The sequence below is a fragment of the Perca flavescens genome, chromosome 5, assembly GCF_004354835.1.
Source record: "Perca flavescens isolate YP-PL-M2 chromosome 5, PFLA_1.0, whole genome shotgun sequence".
Classification (NCBI taxonomy): Eukaryota; Metazoa; Chordata; class Actinopteri; order Perciformes; family Percidae; genus Perca; species Perca flavescens.
Window position 1 is genome coordinate 31,566,336 of NC_041335.1, and position 20,884 is coordinate 31,587,219.

The 20,884-nt window shown below is 41.1% G+C and overlaps 1 protein-coding gene across 1 annotated transcript; it reads right to left on the bottom strand.

The window, feature by feature from the left end:
- Positions 1-1,060: 1,060 nt before the first annotated feature.
- On the bottom strand, positions 1,061-19,811 carry fgf5 (fibroblast growth factor 5). Its single transcript, XM_028578299.1, has 3 exons — positions 19,290-19,811; positions 13,651-13,754; positions 1,061-2,037 (listed from the first exon to the last, which is right to left on the bottom strand). The coding sequence occupies exons 1-3, from the start codon at positions 19,498-19,500 to the stop codon at positions 1,669-1,671; spliced, it is 684 nt and encodes a 227-aa protein (XP_028434100.1). The 5' UTR covers positions 19,501-19,811; the 3' UTR covers positions 1,061-1,668.
- Positions 19,812-20,884: the final 1,073 nt, after the last annotated feature.

The following is a 20,884-nucleotide window of genomic DNA, read 5'->3' on the forward strand; positions in this document are numbered from 1 at the left end:
CTAACACACAGGTTCTGACAGTACCATGTGATCAAAGTAGTTTGACAGATGGCCCATTTGAATTTCTTTGAAAAATGCACCCCAAGCTCAAGTAATCCAAACAATTAAATTAAAGACATCATTTCATTTATAGTTCAGGCTCTTGGGGAGGCCCAGGCGGGCCTTCCTCCCCAGAGATGTCTGTATGTTCGGATACATGGCCATTCCACGGCTGTTTGCCATCTGATACACCTACTGCTTGAACCTTCCCCAAAACAAGACTGACTGCTCTTTCTCGGCATCTTTATCCCTGCAGTGACGGCGTTGCGTGCTACTCCTGGGGGGAATGCCATGAGGTCATGACTCTGGATTTTTCCAGGGGACAGCCGGTTGCTGAATTGATAGTTTTGATGGACAGTTTTCTCCTTGATCCCTCACAGCTGTCCAGGAGGAGGAGGGGAGTCTCCAGAGAACCAGTCCTCGATTTCATGTTGATTCTCACAAATCTGGTGTTAGGAAAGGGACAGTTGGTCGGTGTGTATGTTTAGGCAGGAGATATTTTTGAAGCACTTTTCAAACCAGGTTGGAGATTGCTTTCCATGTGTCAGTGTAATTATTTTTCAGTGTTTAAAGCAAAAATCCATAACCTATATTTTGTTTACGTATCATGTTTTTGTCATCTGCGTGGTGGAGTGGATTGTCAGATGTTAAAACATCATTAAACTTGAGGTGTGTGTCATCCCATTATACTTTGGAGTATAATTTCAATACTAGGGACTGTACAAAAATGTTTCACTTTAAAAAAAAAAATGCAAACGCATTCCCAGCAGTATCAATATCTCGTTAGACCGTCCCCTGAGTTAGAAAATAAAGTTGTGTCTATATTAGCTTCTTATTGATTATAATGAGGAAAATAAAGCCCTGATGCAAAGACATGGTTGTTGTCTTCTACAAATTGCAAAACGCACATTACTTATTATTCATTATTATTTTGATATTTAAAAAATAAATATCATAAACAAATTGCATAAATAGAATATACATCTAGGGTGAGACAAAATAACAAAATTCCCTTTCCTGCTATTCCATAAAATTCAGGCAAGTCACACTTAAGCAAAAAAAATATATATATAAATCTCCTTTTTCTAGTCCACACATAACTATAATTATTTTTGTACAGTCCCTTAACAACTAACAAATAATGGAGGACATTATATGGTCAGTTGACAACATTTTCACTCAGTTAGCAAGATAGTAAAACAATGTGGACTACTTTTCCATCTTTGATGTACTATACAAAAAAAAAGGTCAAGTACATCTGCCCAAGAATATGCATAAAGATATAAATTTCATTTCAATTTCTGATTATAAAAGAACATTTTCTCAAGCAAGGGCACTGCTGAAATTCAACATGTACACACACACGATAACATAAAACAGGACAGAGCATCATCGAATCAAGTGGATACTCCTAACTACGATCTTATAGCTCCAGCAGAGAGAAGCTCAACAGTTGTCCCTGACAGCCCTTTGAGGTTTTTCACACACTTCATAGATACACGGAATGCTTTGAAAGTCATAAATGACCATTGTCAGTTTTTTTTTTTAGGGCACGTCGATCACTTATACTGTATGTCCAACGTCTATGAGCCTTGTATCCTTCAGATACAGCTAAACCCTATATGACATCTATCCAAACCGGTACTTGGGCCAGTACTTGACTTGCGTACGTCTCGCTGCTGTTCCTGCATGGACTGCCTTCGCCAGAGGAGGTTTGGGCGGTGGAGGCGGGGGGGTTTTCCTCCTCTCTTTGCTCCTGTCTGTGATGGTGAAGCCTCGCTCGCTGTTGTCGTGCAGGCTGACCCTGGGCAAGAAGTGAGTGGAGACATGCTGGGATTTGACCCGTGGGCTGGAGCCCATTTTAGCTTTCCCTCTCTTATTGAGGGCCACGAACCACTCGCGACCAGTCCTGTGGTTCCTGTAGATTACTGAGGCGTAAGTGTTGTAGCTGTTCTCCTGGAAACGTTCCCTGAACTTACAGTCCTCTGTGAACCACTCCTGCAAAATAAGGGAAATATATGGCATTAAGAGTTACTTATTGCCTTTCTTCTCTTGGCTTTAATCTTATGGGACTCCGTCAGATCCCAATTAGTTTAGATCATCACTGAGACTATTTGTGATTAACATTTGATTAAAAGACCCTTTAAATCTGCTAAATTTGTAAAGTGTTCCACATGTTCAACATGCTCCTGGTAGCCTACTGGATCTGTCCACATGTAAACACAGCTCATCTGCAGAACATGTGGCAACTCTGTTTGCATACTACCATGTAACCTAACCCTGTGTTTCTCTTGTTAGCTGCTGCTAAGATGATTGTCTTTAAATTGGGGAAAGAAAAGGTAATGGTTCCTATTTCTTTACAAGAAAGCTTCCATCTTCCATGTTCTGACACAAAGGCACACACATACTCATACACATATGCTGTGAGAAACGTTTGTGATCTTCTGGGTAAAAATAATAATAATAAAAATACTACTACTACTACTACTAATAATAATAATAATAATAACTTTATTTATATAGCACCTTTAAAAACAGTTTACTCAGTGCTTTGACAGACAAGCAAGGCAAAAGAGGTCAGTAACATAACATAACAATAACAGATAAAAATGAACAATAAAATGAGACATTAAAAAGGGAATAAAAAGGAGAGTAAAAAGAAACATCTGTAAGCTGTCCTTCCTGTGTTTCTTTCCTCTGAGAAAAGGAGCAGGAGGCACACAATGTCCTAGTAGTTATGCCCTTTGTTTCTTTTTAGAATAGCAATTAATACAGGTGATTGTATAATACAGTGTACAAGTCAGAAACTGTGTGCCTAAATCTCCTGACAAATTTGCAGTGGACCATAGCGCATCTGCATAAGAGATAACTTTGTTTCACTATGGTGAAACACTTTTTCCAATTCAACTGAATGGAAAATTATGCAGAAAAAAATAAATGATGTCTTCTCACACAATAGCTGATCAGGGAGGGCTACAAAATGAGAACAAAAAGGTTAGCCCTGTTGCTGTATGTAATGACCAAAATGGAAGGGGAAAACAGAATTCCGAATGGGAGAAACGTCAACCACTCTATTATCTCAACCTGTAATTGCTCCATGCACAGCCCGATCGCTGTTCAACATAATATGGTCTGATTGTGATCTGATTGGCTTAGCTGCTGTAAAACTGACACAGCTCCAAAATCACAGAAGATTTCTCTTTCATATTGGGGATGGCTTTCAAAGTCATCTAAATGACTTCCCCTATCACAGAGATGCTTTGACTGACAGCAGCAGAGCCTCCTTTGTACTGGTCAAAACCTCACCATAGCCTGCGTCTCAACTTCAACCAAGAAGAACCTCAAAACCTCAATTTGATTATTCAGGAGAAGTTCTGGGAAAATCTCTCTAAGGCGATGCTATAAGAAGAAATAAGCATATTTCATGTATCAATTTCCCCAAACTATGTTTTTTTTAATTATTTTTTTTAGATTTTAGGCCTTTATTTGATAACCTTCTCACAATGTTAGTTTAGCCTGTTAGCATCCTTACTTTTGCTGTAGTACAGGGGAGGCTGATGAGAATGTTATTAGTTCTGTGGGTATTTGGTCATAAACCAAACTATTGGACAGATTAAATGTTGACATGATGGTGACGCTAGATGACGAGTCAGGGGATCATCCCCAAGATATTGTATTTCATCCAGAGGGGGGGCATGAATATGTGTACCAAATGTCAATGAAATCCATCCTCTAGTTGTGGCAGCATTTCACTCAAAACCACAAATGTCAACCTGCTGGTGGTACCAAAGAAGAAGTCAGGGGAAAATTAAATTGTCATTAGGTTACAATGCCTGGGAACCTTGAATGGCTGCACCCACTCGTGTTGCTATCTATCAAGTAGATATTGAGATATTTCCCTGGATAAGTGGAAACGTTGACCTGTTGGTGGCACTAAAGTCAACGTCAGTATCTATGCTCTGGGGACAATGAATGTCTGTATCAGATTTTTTTTTTGATTTTAGGCCTTTATTTGATAGGACAGCTTATATATGAAAGGAGAGAGCTAGGGGAAATGACATGCAGCAAAGCTCGATGGTGTTTTTTGCTCCCAACTGCTCCTTAGGTGCCTTGAAGGCAGCGCTAACCCTAAACTTAACCTTAACCCTAACCATAACCAGTGCTTCCCAATGGTGCCTTCCAGGCAGCGCTGCCTGGAAGGCACCATTGGGGGCAAAAAATCACAGATAAACTGAAGCAAAGGGCCATAGGTCAGAATTGAACCTGCAGCTGCTGTGGCTACATAATAAATAATAATAATAATTTATACTTAATTAATCCCGCAAGGGAAATTACAATGTGTTCACTCTGTTGTTATTATACACATTAGTCTGAATTACACACATGCTCAGTACCTATATGCACTAATGGAGAGATGTCAGAGTGAGGGGGATGACCATGGACAGGCACCCCAAGCAGTTTGGGGTTCGGGGGCCTTGCTCAAGAGCACCTTAAAAGTGCAAGGTGAACTGGCACCTCTCCAGCTACCATTCCACCACCATACTTTGGTCCGTATGGGGACGCGAACCAGAAACCCTCCGGTTCCCAAATCAGCTCCCTACTGACTGAGCTACTGCCACCCCACGTGGGGCACGCTCTACCAGGTGCCCCCAAACTATGGTTTTTGCCTCAGGTTGAATAATGTCAACCCAACTATTTTTATCTGACCCACTGTTCATGCTCCCCACATCCCTTATGGTGGTCTAAACTGTAATTAGACTGAAATTATTCCGGTCATAGGTTGAACAACACATACCAAACTGAAATAAGTTGTATAACAAACAAAAGTTCCTGTAGCAAAATGTTCAGGACAATGTACTATTGCATGCTTAGCAAAAATGGAAAGACAACATATTAGACTCTGCTACACCACATTTCAGAAACGGCTATGCAGATATTCATTGAATGCTCCCATTTTGTGACTAAAAATATCTTGGGTGGGAAACTCTGACATGTACCCAGGGATGCCTGCTTTCTTGCTGCAGTATGACTTCCTTGTATAACATTCTGAAATAAAACAAACTGTTCTGCTTTGCTGAAGAGTGCAGCATAGCAGAAAATGATGCCATTACAGCGTTTGGTAAACATGCCAGTCACAAGAGAGTGCGCTGCGGCAGAATAGTACAAACCTTTAAGTTATTCAAAGTGACCGACTGTTCCTTTTAGCTGTTGTTTTTAAAGATGATTACAAAATTGAACAGAACTCCCGAGTCACTGCTATGGGTGGATTGCAATGATTTGACAGAAGGCTACATTTGAGCAACAAACCAGCTCTGGTACCAGTCAGGGAATTACACATCTGGAAACAAATCCATTGGAGCATGTATGAATGTACTCTCACACACAGTTACATACGTAGACACACACACACACACACACACACACACACACACACACACACACACACACACACACACACACACACACACACACACACACACACACACACACACACACACACACACACACACACACACACACACACACACACACACACACACACACACACACACACACACACACACACACACACACACACACACCAGGAAAAAGCTTTGGCCCCTGCTGTGTTTCATAGGATTTAATGGCTGTGGCCAGATTCCAGAGATCTTATTGTTAAAATCATAATGCTTGTACAGCTGTTTAACCTGGCTCTTGCCCTGCTGGATTGGTCACACTCTTTTAAAGGGACCTTTCCCATGATCCTGGGTGTTAGCTGTAGGCTACTGAGGGCAGAGGTGGAAAGTTACAGATTTCCTCTACCCTAATGATATTTCTTAAAGTTTTTTTGGATTGCTTACACTCTAAAATTAAAAGTAGTACACTATTAGCAAAACCTTACCCTCAAGAAGCAAAACATCAGCCCATATTTGCACAACTATAAGCACATTGTCAACCTCACACTTGTTGCAAAACTCTACACACAGTGATTTGCAAAACACTAAACACACTTAACATACATTACACACAAAAATCTATCATGAAGTCACTTCCTTGCAATACCAAAGCCCTGACTGTCAAATTACTGCACCGTCCAACCAATTGGTTCAACACAGTCATCAGGTGTGCAAACACTTGTTTGCTTAATTGTAGACACACCAATCAGGTGTATAAGCACTATAAAAAGCAGCAGGTGAGTTCATCGGTCTTCAAGCACAATGGAAAGAGTCAGAGAAAGAGTAAGACGAGGAGGAGAACGAGGAGAACGAGGAGGAGGAGGAGGAGGACAAGGAGGAGGAGCAAGGTGAGGAAGAGGAATCAACAGAGGAGGAATCAACAGAGGAAGAGGAAGAGATGGAGGCCATGCTGGAGGTAGAGATAGAAGTAGAGGTAGCGGTAGAGGAAGAGGAAGAGGAAGAGGAAGAGGAAGAGGAAGACAAGAAGGTGCTCAAAGAGGACCGAATCTGACAAATGAGATCCGCGCAACACTGGTTGACCACGTTGTCAACCACGGCCTGACGCTGAGGGAGGCTGGACTGCGAGTACAGCCAAATCTAAGCTGATACACAGTGGCAAGTGTGATGAGAACATTTCGACTGGAAAATAGGTATTGTAAAAATATCATCATATCAAACACATCTGCACGGTTTCAGTAACTGCTTACAGTACTGTATTCTATGCACTATCAGCACTTCTGTTACCTTTTCCTGTGACATTACTGTACTATTGTATACTGTTTGTTTTTTCTACATAGGATTGAGGGTCAGGAACGGCAAGGGGGAAGGCCTCCTATGTTCACAGAACAGCAAGAGAGGGAGATAGTAAACATGGTTTTGGCCAACAATGCTATAACACTCAATCAGCTCCAAACTAACATTGCCAATGACCACGCCAGTTTCAACAATATCCATCAGGTCTCAACATCAACACTGGCACGCATCCTAAAGAAAAACCATATTCAAATGAAGCAAATTTATTGAGTGCCTTTCGAGCGCAATTCCGAAAGGGTGAAACGACTGCGGCATGATTATGCAGAGGTATGTATTCACTTTAGCAGTGTGATCTTGCATACTGTCTCATAATCTTTTACTGTACTGTAATATGTATACTACATCTACACTGAACTACACAATTTTGCCTGACACAGTTCTTCAGAGAGTTTTACGAATGGATGGAGAGGAGATCATGCATGAGTTCATTTACGTAGATGAGGGTGGGTTCAACCTGACGAGAGCACGAAGGAGGGGAAGAAACATCATTGGCCACAGCGCTATAGTCAATGTCCCAGGGCAACGTGGGGGTAATATAACACTCTGTGCAGCCATTACACAGAATGGGGTCCTCCACCGCCATGCCCATATGGGCCTTTACAACACAGCACTCATACTTACATTCTTGGACCAATTGTACAACATAACAGCAGCAAATCAAATCGATCATATGCAATACATTGTTGTCTGGGACACTGTGTCATTCCACCGCTCTGCTCTGGTTCAGAACTGGTTTCAGCAACATCCACATTTCACCGTCCTATATCTTCCACCATACTCTCCATTCCTCAACCGTTTAGAAGAGTTTTTCTCGGCATGGCGGTGGAAGGTATATGATCTCCGTCTCCAGGCTGAGGTACCCCTCATCCAAGCCATGGAGGAGGCCTGTGACCAGATGGAGGTAGCAGCAATGCAAGGATGGATTCGTCATTCAAGACGTTTCTTTCCAAGGTGTCTTGCTAATGACAACATTGCCTGCGATGTTGATGAAATTCTCTGGCCAGATCCAGCTAGGCGAAGAGACAATGTCTAGTTTTGTTGTTTTTTTTTTTTTTTTTTACAGTAAACTTACAGTACAATACGTAAAGTGACATTTTGTTACAGTATTATGAATCTCCATGTCAACATTTTGGGCGTGTTGAGAAATAAATGAGTTTCTTCAGTCTGCAACATTGGTTTTGTGTAGTGTTTGGTGAATTTATATTATATTTGTACTTTGTTGATGGTAGCCTACTCTAATCATAGGGAAGTAGAAGTGCTAAAAGTGTTTTAGGTTTATCACAGAAGAGTGTAACTCGTGCAAACAGAGTATAGTAATGTGAAACGTGTGTGTTTCATATGGTAACAAAGTGTGGTTTTTAAACAAAAGTCTATAGTTTTTACAAGAGTGTTTAATTATGCAAAGGATCTGTAGTGTTTTGCTAATTGGGTGTGTGGTTGTGCTAATTGGGTGTAGTGTTTTGAAAACACTTTGCTTCTTGAGTGTAAGGTTTTGCTAATAGTGTACTACTTTTAATTTTAGAGTGTAAGCAATCCAAAAAAACTAAGTAAAAGTACAAGTACCACACTGTAAAATACTCGGCTTCCAAGTAAAAGTCCTGCATTGAAAATGTTACGTAAGTAAAAGTATGTAAGTGTCATCAGGAAGATGTACTTAAAGTATTAGAAGTAAAAGTACTCATTGCAGAAAGATCATCAAGCTTTGCTGCATGTCATTTCCCCTAGCTCTCTCCTTTCATATATAAGCTGTCCTATCAAATAAAGGCCTAAAATCTAAAACAAAATCTGATACAGACATTCATTGTCCCCAGAGCATAGATACAGACGTTGACTTTAGTGCCACCAACGTTTCCACTTATCCAGGGAAATATCTCAATATCTACTTGATAGATAGCAACACGAGTGGGTGCAGCCATTCAAGGTTCCCAGGCATTGCAACCTAATGACAATTTAATCTTCCCCTGACTTTTTCTTTGGTACCACCAGCAGGTTGACATTTGTGGTTTTGAGTGAAATGCCGCCACAACTAGAGGATGTCTGTATCAGATTTCATCGCAATCCTTGAAATATTTGTTGAGATATGCCACTTCAAACCAGAAAATGTCAACAGATAATACACTGCAGTCTGCTAGGACCATATTATTCTTAATCTTATATGTACATTCATAAAAAGTGTCTTCAGTATAATACATCATAGATAGAAAAGAAACTGTATCTGAGATATATCTAAAAGAAAATTACAAAAATAAAAAACATGACTTCAATCAAGTGGTTGCATTTCTGTCTCTCTCTCTCTCTCTCTCTCTCTCTCTCTCTCTCTCTCTTTCCCTCTCCAACATTCTCTCCCTCGCCCTGTCACTGTTTTTTCAACAAATGAAAGGTGACCCTTTCACCTTTCTAAAGATTATGTTTGTGATGGCTTGCTGAGTAGGTCATGCAAAGCAATGTGCATCTGTCTCCACGCACATTATTCAGCCAATAAATTGCCACTGTGAAAACATCTAAATATTAGATATGAAAGACGATACTGCAAGATAAGGTTTAGGGTGTTATCTGACACCCCGACGTGAGGCCCGAGCCTGTCTGCGGCCTCCGAGGTTTACATCCACCCGACATCATCAACGCGGTTAAATAGCACAGTGCAGCTGTAGACACAGATTGCAGTTTTAGTTAGACAAATATTTCTCTGAGGCAGAGCTGCTCCGGAGGCAAAAGTAAGCTCCGACTGTAGACAGGGAACTCTCTCAGAGTGCAAGTTATCTACAGTAAGTAGTAAAGCTGCAAATGATGATTAAATGATCAAACTTAAATTTACTGCACATAAAACTGTAATTCATATAACAAATATAAAATGTCTGAAAGCCTGGTATCACTTTCTAGAGGCTACACGGTGTTATATGGCACATACAATTTTATTTTTAACAAAAAATCTTAACTCAAGGACCACTTGCAAACTTTATGCTGAGCTTTCAACCACTCTTCCTTAGCGAATGGAGTTAGTTGTCATGGAGCAAGAAAGTCAAAAGTTACACAAAGATCAAGTAACTGAGCAATTCTGACACTGACAATCACAGCAACCTCAAACCAAAGATAACAGAAAACAAGGTTCACTACCATGAAGCTGTGAGCAAGACTCCCCCAAGCCTATTAGTTCCTTTTTAACACTGTGGAGAGAGGAAAAAGTCGCAATTATAAATCTGTCTGCTACTTCAGCACCACAGTTACGCTGCTGATATTTCCCAGCCATGGTCGGGGCCATAGATTCTAACTTGCAGAAACCTCAGTCAGATAAAGGATTGAGTCAGGCAGACTAGACTAACATGTGTAAACTAAACAACCCCTCTGCCCCTGTACTTTATCTGCGGGGGAATAGCAAGTTAACAAGGGGCATGTATTTTGGTCATTTTGCAAACTCTTTCAAATCGCCTACTGCTGACATGCTCTTGAACAAGGCAGCTGCAGCAGTAATGATCTTTAAAGGGATATGTCACAGATTTAGCATTACGCTTTGTATCAGTAGATACCCGGTAGTATTTTTGAATGACCGTGCTTCCCTCCCTCATGTCCCCCCTGATACGAGAGATAGCTGTATTGTGTGTCTCAAAAATTGTCATTTTGCATCTTCTGAGGCTTTTTTTAAAAAGAAATTATTAATTTTTTTTACTCCGTACGATGCAAAATGACGATTTCTGCATCATCAGAGGTTTTTCCCAGACACACAATACAGCTATCTCTCCTATCAGGGGGGGGACATGAGGGAGGGAAGCACGGTCATTCCAAAATACTACCGGGTTAATGATACAAAGCGTAATGCTAATCGGGGAAGTATCCCTTTAAGTTAACATGCCCTTTGATTATGAGTATACATAGTGATTTATGCTAGTGGAAGACTTTCAGCAAATGCATTGTCTTTTCTTGACTCAAGATCTCATCTCAATATTAATAACCCGACCCTGTCCCTTAATACTGGAACCTGTGAACAGCTCTGCTTTAACGGCATCAACTTCCTCATGACAACAAAACTAGCCACAAACAACGGATGATTCACCTTGCTGGGGCAGAAGGAGCAGATGTGGAAAGTTTGGAACAGGAGATGAAGGGGCAGATGAGACCGGATTGCAGACATGAGTTCGCTGAGTCAGACTGTGGCTATGCATGACAAACTTCCAGCAGATCAAAAATGATGATCAGGTTTTAGTTTGAGGCAATACCCCGCAGTGTGCTGTTTTGCTTTGTCACAATAATCTTTTTATTATCCACGTCTGCCCAGTTTCGGTTTATATTTAAATCTTGTTTGGTGTGTGCTTTATATAAGCTGGAATGGCAACTGAATATGTATCTGCTGGTGGACAGCTCACAGTCGCATTAGTGAGTTTCTAGAAAGCTGTGGCTGAGAATGCACTTTGATGAAAGACACCACATCACTCCCCGCTGACAGGGTTTCATGAAACAATACCGGGAGCTGAGGGGGCATACATTGCCGTTGTTTAGCATGCTAACCCACAGCAGCTCACAGACTCTCTGGCTCTCTGATTGTTGCTTGCCTGGCTTATTGTTTACTCTGCATATTGATCTTTACTTAGTGGCTAACTCCTCTGTATATTATCAGCCGTCCCAGACAGGACTTAATCTGCTCTTACCATTAACACATGCTAATAGGGAGTCACTTCTATCTAAACGCCTGCCAAGGCTCCCACAGATGACTCGTCAGTGCGGCCGGCTGCTGGCTGACTGTCCGGCCGGTCGGCCTGCTTACAGCAGCGAGGCCAAGCTGCTGTGTGCAGATTTGGGCTTACTGTGTGTTTGGGGGGATTTGAAAGTCGTAACTGTGGCTAAAGATTACAGCAGTATGCCAAGATATGCTGATGTCAGATCCGGGGATTTTGTTATGCAGCACAGATGCAACGTTGCACAAACTAATATATAAGAGAAATATAGCTGCACTAGGCAATGTTTTGATGGAGAAATACACCTGTTTAATGAGTCCAAAAGAAGCCGGGCTGCAGCAAAAAGGCGCACCATCTGAGCTGCGAATGAGAACAAGATTTACAGTATTTGGCCTAATTAAATTCTGGTGCCAGGTATGGACAATGGCAGGAAGTCTGCTCAGAACACAAGAAATGATTTGCCAAAATCAACAGCAAACAATATGAAAGTTTGAGCAAGGAAATTCTCAGTCTGCCATTGTTGACATTTGTACGTTCATTTAAAAAAAAGTTAGTTCAGAGAGTTTATCGGTGTTTTTTGCCCCCAACGGCGCCTTCCAGGCAGCGCTGCCTGGAAGGCGCCGTTGGGAGGCACTGGTTATGGTTTTAGGGTTACGGTTAGGGTTAGGGTTAAGGTTATGGTTAGGCGTCTTGAAGCAGCGGTTTAGGGTTAGGCGTCTTGAAGGCAGCAGTTGCAGCGCTGCCTGGAAGGAACAGTTGGGGGCAAAAAAACACCCTCTAGCGTTCAGAGATGTGAGTGCTCTAATAATCAATATTTTTATAATTGACAATGAACGTGTACATGGGCAATTTTAGACCCTTTTTAGGGTGGCTCGAAACAGGTTTAATATCCTGTGTGTCTGTCGCCGATGCTATGCACCTTTAACCCAGTCAAGGAAAGGGTTAACAGAAACGTAGTTTTGGCCAATCGGAAGTGGTTGTGGGAGACTCCCGCCTTTGGCCGCGTCTCTATCTAATCTGTCAGAGGGGGAGCAGGAGACGGTTGTGAAGTTTAACGTTGGTAGTCCCCAGAGAACAAGTTGGTAATTTCATGGAGCAGATTAGAACCCAAATTGAAACGTAACTAAAATTGCTGAATGTTAGAACATTGTGTCAAATTGGTCGTTATTACTCTGACTTATAAAGTGTCAGGTTTAGTTCCATCATAGTGTTAATAATGTCAAAAAACATTAGCTGACGTTGTTGTTCAGTAACTAGCTCAGAGATTATCGGCTAATGAAATTACTGATTTAGCAGGGAGGGGTTAACACTTTTGCAAGGCACTGTATCCGTTTCACATTCTCATTAGGGGCTGAGGCCCCCCTAAAGGTCTGATCCTAGAATTAGTTCTATGGAGCCTTTCAGCCTCTTTTAGCTCATTGTTTTGGTTTTACAGCATATTTACTGCTCGGTTCAGTCTCATTAACTCAGTTTCCCGCAGCAACAGCAGCAGCAGTATGCAGCTTTTCTCAGCAAACAGTTAGGCAGGCAGTTTGTGGAGACCAAAAAATATTTGGACTTACACAAACACGACTCCAGTGGGATGATAATGTTGCTTTGTGTCTGCCGGATGTGGAAATAAGCAAATGTTTGCTAACTTAATAAGGTGGTAATAAGTCAAGATATGTGTCTGATAAACACATCGTAGTGAAAAGTAGAACTACTGCAATCTTGTAATGGGTAACAAAAACACCAAGTCACTTTTTTTTTAATCATTTCTACCTGCACTTTAATGTTTTAATTAGTTTTTGTAATTGTTTTTAACTGCTCTTTAATGTTTTATGTAAAGCACTTTGAATTGCCCGGTTGCTGAAATGTGCTATACAAATAAAGCTGCCTTGCCTTGATAGGTTTTGCCAAACAATCAACTGGCAGCTTTAAATGAATCTTCAGCGTTAACTTAATGGTGAGGATGTAAACATTAGCAAGATGCCATCACTTTTAGAAATCCAAACTCATAATTGCTAATTAAACAGAGACATTTCGATTGGACAACAACATTGCAATCAACACTTGTTAAGTACACATAAGTGTCACTTGGAAATAACACGCACAGTAGTAACCCTGCACAGTCAGCAGTATGTATGCACTGAGGGTGAGTTTAAGAGTTCAGGGTGACAAACCGAAGCAGTTTGGGAAGTGCGTGGGATACTTACAGTGGCGTAGAGCCGTCCTCTTTTATTCATGGCCAGGAATCTGTTACTGTAGACCCCTTTGATACCGATGACCCCCTGAGAAACTGCAAAGAGCTCCAGGACACCTGGGAGGACAAACAACATGCTCTGATGATTGATGGATGACAGAGTGTATTTTTACTCCTCTTGTCGTTATCTGCATCTTGTCGCACCTCTGCCCTGTGGACCTGATCTGCTCTGCTGTCCTGTCAGCTCAGGTATCCAGCACAGCGGCACTGATCTTGATTTTACAGTATGTTCATTCAGATCACTAGTGTCCGGAGGAGTATAAAATAATTTAACAGGGCAATGACTAATTTATATCTCCATTAACCTTCTCTGACAACAAGAGTGAATGGCAACAAACAATGGCTAGCAAATTAGCAACGATCTTCAAGGAGCACACAGTAAGTAAGTAATTAGTGTCAGGCTACAATGGCGGACCCAAATGCACGACTCAGGAAACAAGGATAAAGGTGATCGGTTTATTGCTCCCAGAACAATGCAAGCAACGGTACAGATCCAACAGGCAGGCAAACGTGGTCGATGATACAGGCAATAGGTCAGGGTACACGGGGAAACAAAACAAGGGAACGCTGGAAAGTGAGTCAACATGGAGCTACAACAATCTGGCAGAGAACAAGGGAACACAGGTGAGTGTATATATATACGGGGGAGGGGAAGACAACCAGACACAGGTGAATAACATTAGGGCGGAGACAGGTATTCAAAAACGGCGGGAAACAAACAAAGGCAGGAAGACAAGTGAAGTGAATGACGACACACAGTGGATGCAAAATAAAACAGGAAGTTCATGAAAACAAACAGAAAACACAATAAGAGCGGAGGCAGACGTGACAATTAGTACATCTCCATGCTGAGTTACCTTTAGCTTTTATGGCATTTTTGGCTCAAATGCCACTTGCATACTCATAGTGACATCCTCCAGAGTTAAAAAGTTGAACATGGCAGTTTCCTGCTGTGTTGATTTTATATTTACTCATTGGGTTTGGTCGTTATGTTTTATCACTGTTGATGAGTAAAAAACAAAGCAAGCTCATGCAATGCAATAGAACACTGCAGCGGTGATGAAAGAGCTGAGGGTACACATTGTGTGGCTGTTATCTTTTGCCTTAAAACACAGACGATCCTGGGACGGTCTGCGCCGTGCACAGATACTTTTACATGCATCGCTTGCCGGTAATGTTGTCTGCAAGCACACACGTGTCGGTGGTTAACTTGACACTGCTTGTCGGACTAACAGCAGCGGTCTGGAGTTCACAGAGGCAGGATCACAACCTGAGGTTCACCTGGGGCCTGTTTCACAAAAGCAGAATATATAAATCCAGGATAAGTGATAAAGCGAGGCTTGACCTAGTCTAATCTGTGCATCCTGGCTTGGTGCGTTTCACAAAGGCCAAGCCAGGCTGAGGAGGAGAGACTAGGTCGAGCCAGGCTGAACTAATTCAGATAGATGCGCGTCCACGGATTTCCTCAAAAGACCGCGAGGTCGATCACAGATTTACTGATGCCAAAATGGAGAATACGCATTGTTCATACTTTATACAGAGTGAGCAGCAGCTTCTTGTGGAAGTATGATGACGTGAAACACATTATTTGAATAAAAAGAAAATAACACGGCCGCTGTAACGAAACAGCGAGAGAAAGTGTAGCAGAAGATCACGGACCGACTGAATGCATAAGCAGCCTAAATATATACATTAACTGACCTCTGCTCTGAATGGAAACCGTCATAATCCTACCATTCAATGATTAGGCTACTAATCATTTGCACAAATTAACAATTGTACTCTTTGCCTTAAAAGTAAGCAGAAGATAACTCAGGAAATTTACCATGAAGATCCATTTTCTAAAACGCTAGAATATGAAGCGTAAATATCTCTTTCACTCTGTTCCTCCCTCTCTCTCATTGGCTAAAATATTAATTTCCTAAGTCATATTAACTTCCACTACTCGCTGTTAATGCAAAGTGTACAGGTGTTCGTTTTTGCAAATGACAAGTGACACATTGAATGGTTTCATTTAAGAGCAGTAGTTCATAAATGTATATTTTTAGACTATCATTTAGTCGGTCCGCTATTATCTGTCACGCTTTTTCTCGCGTTTTTTTATTTTTTATAGAGGACGAGTTTCCTTCTCTACATATTATATGCCTTGCTCCCTGGTATATATGGACATAGAAAATAAAGACACTGAAGAAATTGCACTGTAAAATCTTGAAACTATAAAGATAATAAAGTGATAAATTCCATGCACACTATAAACATGAATGGAGCAGAGTATATTCATCAGTTATTTCCCCCCAGGCAAAATATAAGGTCAAAAAGCATTAAGGTGTCCTCTCCCTGTTGTTCCATGAATGTACAGTAGCCTACATCACTAGATAGTTACTGGTCCAGTGAACTAAGTCTATAATTTGGGAGGATTGTATAGTTAGGATATGTTCTTAAAATTGTACAATCCTCCCAAATTATAGTCCCAGTTTACTGGACAACACAAATTGTGTGCTAAGAATGCCAAATACAATGCACATGGAAGCAGAACAAACATGATCCTTATTGTTAAAGAAAAAAAAAAGAAATAATTTAAGGTGCATTGGGGAACTATAGAAATGTACAGCATTGTATGTATTGCCCTTAGTAACAGACTTCATTTAAAACTCATTTGAAATTTTATCAGCCTTTTCTAATTATCTCAACAACTGCCATAATATATTCATCAAACTTCTTACAACAATATGAACAGCAGTCTTCATACAGCAATATAACAGTAACAATGACAAATTTATAATTATAAAAAAAAATAATGGTCACAACTTTAAATAATAACAGTACTCAAATGAACAGCAATATGCACCTGTTGTATTTTAATCCAGGCTAATAAGAAAAGGGTAAAACCACTGCTGAGTGAACAGAAAAGGTTCCAGGATTAAATAAATCCTGGCTGTTAGCCTGGTCAGGACCAGGCTAGCTGCACAGAATAAATCTCCATGGTGATTTATGTGCCTCTGCTTTCGTGAAACCGAGTCAAGGCTAAATTCATCCAGGATAACCAGGAAATCCCGGCTTAATCCCTTATCTTGGTTTTGTGAAAGCGGCCCCATGTTGAACTGCAGACTGGCTGGTCAGTGTTATTAGCCGTAAGCGACTACAAGGCGGCTCTTTAGCAAGGCCCCTAAAAGACTGATTAGTGGGCAAAGGTTGGGCAGAATATCACAAATACCACTACTCCTACAAAGTGTAATTCACGTGGAGATAATTTAACATAGGCATTTGGCAATATTTGCTGCCAAAGCAAGAGTTCAAGTGACGTTTAGATATGGCAGAGCAAAGTGAAAGTGTGGTTATGGAGATGGAGCGGTGTACAAAGTGTTTGGCATTTACATCAGAGACATGAGTTTGTGTCTTGTTTCATAAAACAAATCAGTGTTGCCATTTTCTTTTTTATTATTTTTTCTTTACTTTTAACCAAAACCACTAACATCCACAACTTTAACCCAGTTGCCTAACCTGACTACTTCCTTAATCATGTTTTTTAGTTGCCTAAGGCAGATGCTGTGTGAGAGCAATCAGAATGAACATTTTGTAGATGTGTCCAGTAAACGGTCTGCCTTTTTATGATAATGAAAATATAATCTGGGCATCAGTGCTTTTCTCCATAACATATTTTTTCTAAAATGCATATGAACATAATTCCTGTAATGTGGTTTTCTGCCCTAAGCTACTGTCAGTTCCAGTGAGTGCCAGGAAATGTAGAATAGTGGGTTGCGCCAATGTGGGTTCTTTTGAAACAACATTTGGGCCTTTGTGGGACACTCAAACTGTCCCACAAAGGCCAGACTGATGAAAAATTGTTTGTCACTTAGTTGTTCTTGCATGCAGATTAACACTGCACTAGTTCAAAGAAATGGCCACAGATTGGTTTATTGAAACAATATTGTCAAACCACTACATCCATCTGACTTCTGTACAAGGTCAGTCAAGTATCCCATAATAAATGAAAAGTCAAAATAAAAGGTGTTATCCCTGATTAATATTGTCTCTGCAGTAACTGATCTGTGTATTAACTGCTATCTGATGTATTCTGTGAGGCAGTGATATGACGTGTAATGCAGTGTGATGGTAAAATAATCTTCATATTACAAATCTAAGACGTCCAGTCTCCTGCTCGTCTCCAGCGCTGTCATGCAGGATTCAAAACCACATGGCTGTCGTGTTGAAATCCATGTAACCTGACAACTCTTCTAAAGGGGACCATGAAATGGAGGCACAAGTGCACTTTCACGGTGAGCTATACGGCTGTTTCGTCTGCGGAGGAGCGATGAGGGATCTGATGGTGCAGTAAAAACTAAAGAAAATCAGATTCATGACTTTATTCTTCTGGCCTGAATGACACAGGACGAGATTCACATACAGGGCGGTCCAAGCTTTGGCATTTGAAAACTGCTGCAGTGACAATGTATTTTAAGTTTTACATTAGTGTTTCTAGTCACAACTCATGCTAACAGACCTAATATGCTTTGTTCTGCCTGCAGCTGAAAGCTGGCGGGTGCTGGGTAATATTTACTGTTCATATGCATCTGAGTTTGTGGAGCAGTTTTAAGTGTTGATATCTTATTTTCTATTTGAGTTCAGACATCATTTTTTCAAACTGAGGGAAATCGTTTTCTCTCCAAACATCTTGTGAAATCTTGATGTAAGTCATCTTCCTTATTTTAAGACGCTTGCTGTGAGACAAATCTCAAAACTGATGGATTTGGACATCATACAAGAGGAAAAGATCTTGCTACACTTACATTTTTTTATCTCTTACTTATGCACAAGTTATATATTGTTATTTGGTTTATTTAAACTTTTGATTATCAATTTAAAAAATCCAAGATTAGGGCTTTGCTGCTTAAATTACTGGACCCTTTAGAAATACATTGAATTAATCTGGACACTATGACCTTGCTTATACTGCATCAGCCTTCTGCACCACTGCAAAGTAACTCAATGTAGTTTTTAATTTCAAAAAATCTTTCCACAGAGCACTATAATGAACTTGTTTGTCAACTTAAATTTGCTCTTTATTTCTTTTTCAAAAGTAAAATCGTTGAATATGCATCCACAGCAAACGACATTGCCCCTAACTGTAAAGGTAAACAGTTTGAAGATTCAGTAGACAATAAAAGTCTGATTTGCAGTGTATGGAGTAACGTTAACGTTGTTGTGATGACAATCGTGCTGATTGGCAATCCGACACATCCTGGTGTCTCACTGCTGCACCTGTTACTTCCACAAATAGTCTACCTGCCAACATCCCGGAGAGACACAAACAAGGCTCGTCAACCAGATGCCCGCTGCTCAGATATTTCACAGGGTCAGGCAGCCTAAGTTTAGGTGCGCGGTCCTTACACACTTCCTGTGTAAATCATTATTGTTAGAACGTCCAGGGATGACATCTAAAATAGATACAACTGCAAACAGAAGGGAATCAATTAGAACGAATGCAGGAATGTAGATCCAAGTGCGCATTCTCAGCGGGACGCACAGGATTCATCTGCGCGGCAGACGTTTATAATTTAGAAGTCAGTGTGAAGACCGGAGTGAATGACTTACTCAGCTGGTTGGGCTCATGGCTGCCGTTGACTCTGCCGTCGGGATGAATCTGGAGATGGAAGCCGATGCCAACCCTACAGTAGAGCCTGCAAGTCCTGCGTCCAGAGCGGATCCCCTCCTCCAGAAGTTGGCGCTCCAAAGAAACGTGCTCTGCTCCGGCGGCGGCGCAAATCAAGTGAGCGACGGTCAGAAGGTAAAGAGGAACATTCATTCTTCCAAAAAGAAGACACCCGCTAAGCCACTTCTAGCATTGTTGGTGTCGCTCCTGAGGTTTGGCCACCACAAACCGTGCGCACACACGCATGCAGCGCTCCTGGGCATTACCCCGGCTGCAGTAGCTGGAGTTGTTCTGCTGGCACGGGGATATTTATAACGCCAATGATCTCACTACTCGATGCATGCCTGAGCTCTAAAGGACGCTCTTTCATCCAGATTTTGTCGCCGTGATGCCACTCCTGCTCAGCACCGATCCACAGCAGCGGGGCGTGAAGTAAACGCGACTGACACCGCACATTTTCCAAGGAACAGTCCGCGCCAGGACGCACTAACCGCGGCATTTTACGCACAGGGAGACATCGTATTAATAGATCGAGGGCGCGAATAATTCACACATGAAAAGACATAAAAACGACTCTTCTGACGGCGCTTCTTCCCATTTAAGAAGAGTTGAACTGAAATAATGACAGTTAATCTCAGGAGGCAGGACGGTGGGGTTCAAGCAGCAGAGATCATCAGGTGGTGCAGCAGAGTTGGGAGACTCTGGCAGCCGTATTTATAGGCTTTAGTCCACCTTATCATCCGATACGTCCACATGCTTACAGGAGAAGCGTCTGTCAAGCTGCCTGATGTATTCAGAGCAGTGTACAGTGCCAGAAGAGACACTGTAATTATCAGATTGTAGATTATTGAGAAAAAAAAGTGCCTTGTAGAAATGTAGCCTACACTTTTTTAAACACACAATTTTGCTGTGATGTTTTATTTGTTTTATTTCTTTCTCCCATTCTGCCTCCTGCTATCGGATGAGTATAATCCTCTCAAAATCATACAAATAACTATTTATCATGCTATTTTTTTTTGTGGTTGGGGTTGCAACAAAAGGCCTGTGAAGGTGTCCTTGGGTAAGACACTGAATGCCCCAGATGATAATTTCACCTATATTAGTAACCAGTAACAATAGGATGCTATTTAAACTGATTAATGCAGTTGTCTCCACCGGTTGTCATTCAACAGTTTAATAAACACCACCACACTGTTTAGTGTATGTAAAGTCAGAATCAGCTCTAATGATGCAAAAGAAACACTCAAATGCGGAAAGTGTCTAAAGAATAAAAATGTATTACAGTAATAAGTTCACCCAAAGCACCTGAATGGAGTGAGAAAGAAGAATAACTGAGATATGTTGCTTAGAAAATATAATACATATTTATAGGTGACTTTCCTGATTCCATGTGAGTGGAAATAGATTATTTGTTAAGATTCCTTCATCTAGCAGCAAGGTGATGGAAGTCCACAGGTTTTGTTCTGTCAGCCTTTGATCAAGTTGCTCATCCATTGCTTGTTGCTCTGAATTGGACAAGAAGCATACATCATCCAAT